General features: G+C 37.4%; 2 protein-coding genes across 6 annotated transcripts in view; one reads left to right on the forward strand and one right to left on the reverse strand.

Annotated features, from left to right (window-relative positions):
* Nucleotides 1-6109, reverse strand: part of LOC107690572 (kelch domain-containing protein 10-like) — a 14266-nt gene extending 8157 nt beyond the window's left edge. For both annotated transcript variants that reach the window (XM_016488950.1, XM_016488942.1), the window contains exon 1: nt 5830-6109. In XM_016488950.1, coding sequence (XP_016344436.1) covers nt 5830-5914 — 85 coding nt within the window. In that variant the 5' untranslated portion in view covers nt 5915-6109. The remainder of the gene's footprint in view (nt 1-5829) is intronic.
* Nucleotides 6110-8336: 2227 nt separating this feature from the next.
* LOC107690584 (nuclear-interacting partner of ALK-like) overlaps nt 8337-10102 on the forward strand; it is a 17183-nt gene continuing 15417 nt past the window's right edge. For all 4 annotated transcript variants that reach the window (XM_016488958.1, XM_016488964.1, XM_016488977.1 and 1 more), the window contains exons 1-2: nt 8337-8531; nt 9149-9251. In XM_016488958.1, coding sequence (XP_016344444.1) covers nt 8398-8531; nt 9149-9251 — 237 coding nt within the window. In that variant the 5' untranslated portion in view covers nt 8337-8397. The remainder of the gene's footprint in view (nt 8532-9148; nt 9252-10102) is intronic.

The raw sequence follows: 10102 nt of genomic DNA on the forward strand, positions 1-10102 counted from the left end.
TTGTCTTGTCTCCCGAGGCCACAGGAGGGCGCAATGAGCATAATAATGCAGCGCATTTAAATTGTCAACACAAGGAAGTAACTCAATAAAAACGTGCATTACTTCTAAATTAACTCATAAAAATCAAATATAATTTCATAAATTGCATAAACAATTATGAACAAAACAGCATCAAAACATTAAAATACAACAACGTCACTTACATCATCATCACTGCATCTCGTGCGCCACAGATGACGCTCCCTGATGCACTCCTAACATTCAAATGCAAATGTTTATTTTAAATTCGACTAATATTCATTCTTTATTCACAATCTCCTCATCACAGGCAGGCACAGCACTCAATTCAGCATGTGTTCGTGTTTGTGTGTGCTGTCTGCGTCACTCATAGTACGTGCCTATATCGTGCACTATATCTAACATTTTTTCTATCGTTATCGAAGAAGGTGTTCCGTCGATAAATATCGATACAGTTTTATCGCCCAGGCCTACCCGCAGCTCATTGATAAGGAGGTGGAACTCTCCTTGGATTGGATGATGGATCCAGTATTTCCTCTTCTTTTTCTCTTTTTAAGAAGAGAGAGGACAACAAAATCATCCTCAACTCCATTTTGTATTGTTTTGCAAATTTTTTCGCAACGGATTAATTAATACGCATCGGACTCAGTGTGCAAGGTTTCTAGGAGATTCATTCAAACAGACCACAATATACTTAAGACTTCACTAACACTAATGCTCAAGCAAAACCCCTTTGGTACTAGTGCATGAACAACATACAAAGGACAAAATCAAAAAACATGTACGTTTGTACCATAACACAACAATATGCTGCTGTCTGAAGAAGGGAGGAAGGTTATGACAAGAAAACAAAGGTGCAAAAAACATTTTTCCATTATCAAACCAGAAAAAAAAACAGCATTTAAGTTAAAGGGGTCATATGATGCGATTTCAATTTTTCCTTTGCGCCGTTCTTAAGCCCACCCGCCGGCCTCCACTCACTCAAGCCTTTTTTTACTACTTTGTTTGGCCTTCCAAAAGAGGACACGACTAGAAATCAGTGGTCAAGTTGTATTTACAACACTGTTCCAGAACACTTCAACCCAAATATTCAGATGTGTGCAGCACATTTTATGGAGTTAACCGCATAAACACATTTCATTACACCAAATACACAAAATAATTTATTTTTAGCAACATCATATGACCCCTTTAATAGGATTTATTAGGATATTGAATATTAGGGTATTTGGCACGGTTACTTGTGTGTGTGTGTGTGTGTGTGTGTGTGTATATAGAGAATGTTCAATGCTTTGGGGTCAGTTTTTTTAAAGAAATTAATACTTTCATTTTTGCCAGGATTATTATAATCAAAAGTGACAAAGACATTTACAAGGTTAAATGCTGTTCATTTGAACTTTCTATTTATCAAAAAAAAAAAAAAAAGAATAAATTTATTACGATTTCCAAAACCTTCTTGCTACTGGAGTAATGGCTGCTGAAAGCTTTAAAATATACGAAAATAGAAAACAGTTATTTTAAATAGTAACAATATTTCACAACATTAATGTTTTACTGTATTCTTATTATAAAAAAGCAGCCTTGGATGAACATGAGAGACTTCTTTCAAAAACTTTTTTTTTCTGTCCCAGAAATAAAAAGGGATTTAATCAGGGTTTCCACAACTTTAACCACTTAATTTCCACGATTTTTTAAGCGTTTGTGATTACTGGATAAGGATATTTAAAGAGCAGGTCATATGGTTTTTTAAAGTGTCCTAATATTGTGTTGGAGTCCCCTACAACAGGTTTAAACGCATCTAAGGTCAGGAAACACTGTAATTTTCACAGAATATACATTTATACATAGAGTCATTTGTCCGCGATTTCGAAACGGTTCGTTTGATTCAGTTCTGAGCAAAATGTCTGTAAACCCCTCCCTACCATAAGCATACTCTGCTCTGATTGGTCAGCTGGCCAAGCCTGTTGTGATTGGCACAAAGAGGAGCGCTTGAGCAAGTTAGCGAATAAAGGGGGACCACCCTAGAAACACGACTGGGCTAGTAGCAATTGGGCGGGTTTTGTTGTGACAACCTGGCAACCCTAGCATGCACCTTTACATAAAACAATAATATAGTGCTCCAATCAGTTCTTAAAATAATGACATAAAAACATTTTGTTTAACACTTATGCAAGCAAATCGTGCCCACAGCTAAAGTTTAGCTGCTAAACTGTAAACACTTAAAACAATAATGGTGGATACGTTAGCCGAGTGCTAACGTGACTAACTGATGAAACAATACTGTTTGAAAACCAAAATATGTCAACTGTAATGTCTGAAGAACGACAGACAAAAGACGCTCCGTGTCTTAACCTTTAATTATAACGCAGAACTAGGGCTGTCGCGATAACCGCAATAGCGCAATACCGCGATATCGACGAACAAACCGCAGAGGAATGCAAAAACCGCAGCAACCGCGATTTTTGCGTTTTCTTTTTTCGTAAGGTTATGCCCTTCTCGTTTTACACTTCATGCATGTGGACTTGAATGAATGAATCAGCGTTTTTGAACGTGTAGTTGAATGACAGTCACGTTCCACCACCTTGTGGTGCAACACTGTAACTGCACTGACTGGCAGCCCGTCTAGAACGCGTGCAGGTGGAAATATCAATAGAAAGCCTCTTGTCCAGTCAGATTAGAAAATCAGATTACAACTAGGCTAACTGCTATACATATAGGTAGCCTAACGATCTTATTGTCAGGTTTATGTTCTGTTATGTGGACCGTTATTTTGTCATTCTCTTCTGTTTACTTCACTTCCTCCTAAAGCTGCACTAGGTATATATCACATTAGCACAAAAAAAAACTAGATATTTTGAGCACTTGTATCAATCGTACTTACAGGTTGTGGTTCGGAGACGCTTGTTGGTCCAAATAAAGAAGATTAGAAGCCAACGAAGATAAAAGGCAAGATTAAAGGTTCGAGGTAAAAGGTTCGAATTATATTGCTGTGGTATCGTAGAACACAGCATCTTCTCGACACAAAGTGTTCATATTTCGTGGGCAGGCCGGGATTATGCTAATGTGTTACCTAGTGACGTAGATCTGTAACAGGCAGAAGATTCGAAAATGTAACGACTCATTAAGGCGATTCTGAGTCGACTCTTTCTTTTGATAGACAATATCTTTATTTATCATGCACTTTTTTGATTAACAACTTGTGCAGACTGTTTACATTGAAGGATAGCTACCTAACAAACTGCAAAAGAGATATTTTTCGAAAAACCATATGACCTGCTCTTTACAAGGCATTTTACAGGGACTGGCAATTAGGGCTGTGCGATTAATCGAAATCGAATCAAAATCGCGATTTGAGACGTTGCGATTTCCTAATCGCAAAGCCTGCGATGTGGACGCGATATTACTCTGTTCCAGAGCATATGCATGACTGCCAGCCTTGAGTTGCAGTCTTACTTGCCCTGGGCAAGAGTGAGCGCACCTCCGTTCTCCCTAATCAGCACTGCTCTAGCCAACTGCGTAAACACCCACCATTTAAAAAAAAAAAAACGGAAAGCGGGACGGGAGAGAGACATAGTGGGATTATGGCGTCTACTGGGTTAGATCGATAGTTAGGCAAATTAAAACGAAAGAAAACCGTATGCAACTTAAGCTTCGAAATGACAGACAACGAACAAAAAAGGTAATTTGCAAGAGCTGCGTCACAGCGCATATCAAAAACTCCCTTATCGGTTCTGTTTTCAGTACTGGAGAATAAAAGATACATTCTTAGATGTTTTGGTAGTAGGCTATGTGAACGTTATCTTACACATGTTATTGTTTCCCAATTCAGAAGAGCGCACACACAGCCTGTGTCTGTGAATGCTTCTCATACTCGCTAAATCGCAATTTGATATTTTCCCCCAAATCGCACAGCCCTACTGGCAATTCATAATCAAAAAAATATTTTAGAGATTAACAAAAATTTATATTCACTATAGAAACTTCACAAACCTATATTATTTTTTTTATTAATTCCATGACTTTTCCAGGCCTGCAAAAACAAATCCTGATATTTACAGCTCTGTTTAATGTACTGTGTTGATACTGAATTCAATGTTTGGAAACAACTGAAAACACACTGATAACTGGTTTGCTTTGGTTTAAGCATATGCACTGGTTTCTATTGGCTCCACAGAAAGCAAATGATAGTTGCACACCAGTGATGTTTGACAGAGCGTTGCTATGCAGTTGCTAAGGCGTTCTGGGCGGTTAGAAGTCAAAAGTCACCCAAAGTGTAAGAACAGACAGTAAGCCCCTTCAAAAGACAACCTGAAGATGTCCACTGAAGACATGAAAACTGCTGGCCATGACAGCACGTATTACTATTGCACCAAGCAAGTCACATGGTTAGATTTGAGGTTTTTACGACTGTCATATGCAAAAGATCATCTGAGGGCAACATTTACAATAAACCAGCTGCCTCCAGACAAGAAGTGTGTATTATGCATGTGCATGACACCCAGCCTCCTTTGTGTACCATTTAACATTCTGCATTCATTCTAATCCATGAAGCCTGTTATGAATACATAAGATGTGCATACTGTAGATTTTGCGCAAGTATAAATTTTAATCACTCATCATATATAGACAGGAAGGAGGATCCTGATGGCTAGAGCTGCAGGCTATGAGATGGGTGGTGTGAACATCATTAAATGTCCTGAAGTCACACTGCAGTACTGTTTTAATGCATTACAGCTACAGAAATGATCACTGCGTATGTCTTACAGATGAAAGATTAAAAAAGCAAAGCTCACAGGATATTTACACTGTGACTTTGAGTAGAACCAGACTCCAGGACAGAGCCGGGCTTTTATTTACTCATGGAGTTGTATTTACCCATGTGCTGATCTGTGGCAGTATTTAACAGTCCAAAGAAACAGCCAAGTGAAATATATCCCTAAACTATAAACATTACACTAAACACCAAGCAATTCTGTGTATGAGCCTCGGCACATTCATTCTTTTTACTGCTAGTGTGCATTAAAAATAATTTAGTCAAACATTCAAACAGATTTGAACGTTTACATTTAATCTATAAATATAAATAAATACTTTAGTATCAAATTTACCCCATTTATTCAGTAGATCACTATGATAACGATTACAAAATAATTCCAAACAGATTTGTTTAAAATTTAAATCGGGAAACCAAGAGCATAGAGTTAAAGCACCAACTGTTACTATAAATTAGTATACTAACAACTATATATAATAATAATAAATACTATTAGTATCTAACAACTATATTGCCATCTTTTGTACTTCATAACACTAGCAGAGCTTAAAGACATGCTTAAACCTCACTTGACAAGCTGATCAGAGTTGATTCAAAATAAGGAAATGTTACAAGCAGATATAAAAGTACTAAAAATATTCCTATCCTCTTCATTTAACGTTACATCAAAAACAAAGTCTGACAGATGTGACTAAAATGCAAATTAACCTGTCAAACTCGATCCACAAGCTAACTTACCAGTATTTAATGCAACTTTTTGTACAGACAAACTAACAACACATGACGACTACAATGCACAGCCTTTTGCCAAATATAATATGTGATAAATATAATAATTAACACATGTGAATTTGTAAAGTTTGTAATCAAAACAAAGACATTAGCGACACGGCTAACGCTAGATGCTAGCAGCGCGATATGTGAAATACAAAATAATTGTAATTTATATTATGATAGAAATTAGAAAATGGAAGTTTCTGTAAGAAATATTGTTATTTTTGTGCTTAATTCAAGCTGTTAACTGGCTTCTCACTGACCTGCGGCTCTTAGCGGAGGCCTTCCAGACAACCGCTCAAACTGATTGAGTCTGTCCGGGCTGTGTGCTTCTTCTGCGGCAGACATCGCTCCGAAAATCACGCTGAAATCATCCACCTACACGCACTCGCAGACAACGGGGCTTCCTTCAGCAGACTGAGGCGAACCGCAGAGCATAACTCTGCCCATTCTCCCCGCGAAGAGACGTTTAAATGAAATAGATGGACCTGACCGGATCTCCTTTGCAATGAACGTGAAGGTAGAAACGCTGGTGAAAACCTGCAAGATGGCCACAAAAAAAAAAAAAAAAAAAAAAAAAAAAAAATACAAGCTATGAAAATAATCAGACATTTATGCCTTTCAAAATAAAAGTCTTCATAATAAACGTCAAGCTTTACAACCAAATCTTTGACTAAAATACTTCAAGCTGACCCAAAACGTCCAATACTAAAAAATGCTGTAGCTTTTTGTTCATATTTTATGTAAAAAAAAAAAAAAAAAAACATCTGTATGTAATACTAAATGTCATGTCAAATGTCATACATTAATTTCAAAATGAATGGTTTATTTATTATTCACTAAATTAGCGAAATAGGAACTGTTTACCTAAATAAAAAAATTTAAATAAACTGAACAAGATTTTTCAAGTCAAGTCACCTTTATTTATATAGCGCTTTTGACAATACAGATTGTGTCAAAGCAACTGAACAGCATTAATTAGGAAAATAGTGTGTCAATAATGCAAAATGACAATAGTAAACACTAATTTTTCAGTTAAAGACAGTTCATCATTGAATTCAGTGATGTCATCATCCAGCTCAGTTCAGTTTAAATAGTATCTTTGCAATCATTTGCAATCAAGTCAACGATATCGCTGGAAATGTAGTGTCCCCAACTAAGCAAGCCAGAGGCGACAGCGGCAAGGAACCAAAACTCCATCGGTGACAGAATGGAGAACAAACCTTGGGAGAAACCAGGCTCAGTCGGGGGGCCAGTTCTCCTCTGGCCAGACAAAACCAGCAGTTCAATTTCAGGCTGCAGCAAAGTCACATTGTGCAGAGGACTCATCTGGTTCCTGTGGTCTTGTCCCGGTGGTCGTCTGAGACAAGGTCTTTACAGGGGATCTGTATCTGGGGCTCATCTAGTTGTCCTGGTCTCCGCTGTCTTTCAGGGCTGTGGAGGTCCTTTCTAGGTGCTCATCCACCATCTGAGCAAATAAAGCAATCAAATCAAAGCAATACTGAGGCCAGTGACTCATGTGTTAAGACCGAAGAATTAATTTGACCAACTAGCAGTTAGCCAAGAGATAATCAGTCTTACTTTTCTGATTAAAATTGGGCCAATCTTCATTGAACAAGATTTTGCATGAGAGACAAACATTTATCTAAGCAATACTGGTGTTTTATCTTTCCTGTATGCATGGCTGATGATACACGGGGGAAATTTTTGATCAATTTTGCCAGGCAACTTTTTTTTGAGCAATGTTGTCTGGGCATTTTCCCATTGAGAATGGGTAACACCTGGTTGCCCGTTGACGGCAACATTGCCCAAAATGTTGCCCCGTGTATCATCAGCCAAAGACTTATTGTTCACTAGTTAAGTCTTAAGTGAACTGCTCAAGACATTTTATTTGTCGACTTAAGTACAGTGAAAGTGAATTTTCATCTCTTTTAATATTTAGAAAAGGACTGAATTTTCGCCATTATTAATTTGTATATCTCAATATTATAAATCACAACAAAATTATTTAATTGCACACACACTTTTTTAAAAATCAAATCCCACAATGTACCTGCTAAGTAATTTTGGTTATTGATAGCAGCTTAGATAGGCATATATTTGAGTAAGCACTTGTGAAATGTAAAATATTTTCACAACACAAACGGCAATGACAGTGCATTCTGTTCAGTTCCTTCCATTGAATGCCAAAGAGGTTGTTTCGTTTAAAGTTTTCACCCTTCTACTTCAAAATCCATTGTGTCAAACACCAATATGAGACATGTCTTGGTGTGGTTATTTTTGTTCTCAGCTCAAGGCCAGCAGCTTGTATCTCAGCTAAAAGTATCGACTAACAATGAGTTGGACTGACTACAGAAAAACAAATGTCTCTTTCATAAACTGATAAATATTATCTGTTACTGCACAAACTACTTGTTTGTATCAAATGAATGTAACTACACTAATGTAGCCTCCTAACAAACCATTCATAATTCAGTACCCATATTTACAAACTGTATATGTGGTTAAACCATATAGTTTTGTATTTATTTGTCTGTGATTAACATAATTAAGATGTTAATGAGAGGAACAGTATTTAGACGAAAACAAAACAAGGTCATGGAGTGCAGCAGTATGGTGTTTACAAATAATGAAGAAACTGTTACTACAATTCAGCTATTATAGTTTTAGTGTTAGCAATCACTGTCATCAAAATAAGAAATGTAGAAAAATGACAGAAAGCTTCTTAAACGGTTACCACGGTACATTTTTGTAATGGAGGGGGCGGAACTGTGTAAAACTGTTGACAATTGATGTCTTGCAGCGGGAGGGTTTAGAGACAGACACCGAATATGGCCGCGCTCGGCAGCCATGCAAGTCGCCCAGAAAACGGCGAAAAACAAAACAAAAATCCACTCGTGTCTCCCCTGAAAGTGCGAGAACTTCTCAACGAAGGGGTCGCTTCGGAAGACAACGTGTTAAATTGGTAAGAGTTTCTCTGTAATGAGAAAAAAAGTTGCAAAAAGTAAGAATGTGCGCGAAGAAAACAGGGCAGGAACGGTGAACAATTCAGCAAACCGATAATTTTTTACTGAAAACCCTTGTGGAAAATTGAACCTAAAATGGTACTTGTGTTTTGGAACATGGGAGATGATCCAAAATAAACATTGACTTACTAAAAGCCGCTAGTAAGTCTTGGGAAATTCACCAGCTAAAGAAGACCACCAGTTAGATTAGAAACAAACCACGTTACCAATCTACCTGTCAACATGTAGCTGGTTTCAGGCTGATGCACACTGGTAGACCCTCTTTGACTAACAGCAAACCAGCTACCAGCTCGTCAAGCTGGCTTTTGAAGCATGGTAGTTGGACCTGGTCTACCACCTTGTTCTAAATCAGTCTTAAAATGTATATTTCTGCAGGGTGATGCACGATTGATGGATGTTTTTGGACTAATGCATGCATGTTTTTTCCCTGTAGGAATTAAATAAGTGCTTGCAATGCTGCAAAGTCACTCAGGTTCTATTTATGCCTGGAAAATATGGATTAAAGGGAACATTTGTGGCATAGTTTATGCATAACACTTTCTTCTCCATATCTCAGTTCAGAGCAGGATCCAAACACACTGTCTCCAAATGGCCTTGGGAAAGCCCCTTGTGAGGCAGCAAACAAAGAAGCGTTTTTCAACAGAGTGGAATCCTACTCAATATCCTTTTGAGTGTCGCTTGATGTCAGAAACCAGCAACCAGTTTGTGTTGCATAATAAATTGCATGTCTGGTATAGATTAATCAAACTCAGTTTTTGGACTCTTCGTTGATTTCAAGATGTTGCATCACACATCTAGTTGATTATGATTCATCTTTGCCAGACAATCTGTGATGAATAAAAACATCCTTAAAATCTGACAGACTTAGTCACCATGAAATCAGAACTGATAGTTCTTCTTTATTTAACAAAATGTTGCAATGTGCATTATTATATCATGCCCTAAGTTTTCACTTGGGTATAGGGCTGGACAATAATTAAATATCAATATGTATCGCGATATATTTTTTTTCAATAACGGTGATATGATTTTTAAACACATTTCTGATATTTCGATATACATTACCAGTTTCCCATACACTGATTTATTGTGCCGTTTGACTTCGTTGAATAAACATGAGCACTGCACGTTTCAAAATCATAACACGGCGCGGGTGTTTTATATGAATGTATCTCTGAAGGGAACCGACTGTGTTCAGAAAAGTTTCGATGGCATTTTCATTTGATCTGATAAAGTAGCATTCATGAGCGGAGCTGCTTTGATTACAGCCATTACTGGAGAAACCGCTAGTTTTATCACTTTAAAAGCGCCTCCTGTTGGCAGAGAATGAGTTTGCATTTTAAATAAGCCCGTCTCCAGCAACATTTCCAGTTTTTGTTGTTCAATTTTTTTGTTTTCTGCAGCGACTCGGAGCACTTTTCATACCCTTTTTTTCTGGCTGAAGCACATTTGTTTCAATCTATAAGAATAATCAGCCTACACTACCAGTCAAAAGTTTTTGAACAGTAAG

Source organism: Sinocyclocheilus anshuiensis, unplaced genomic scaffold (genome assembly GCF_001515605.1).
Source record: "Sinocyclocheilus anshuiensis isolate Anshui unplaced genomic scaffold, SAMN03320099.WGS_v1.1 scaffold641, whole genome shotgun sequence".
In the NCBI taxonomy this organism is placed as follows: Eukaryota; Metazoa; Chordata; class Actinopteri; order Cypriniformes; family Cyprinidae; genus Sinocyclocheilus; species Sinocyclocheilus anshuiensis.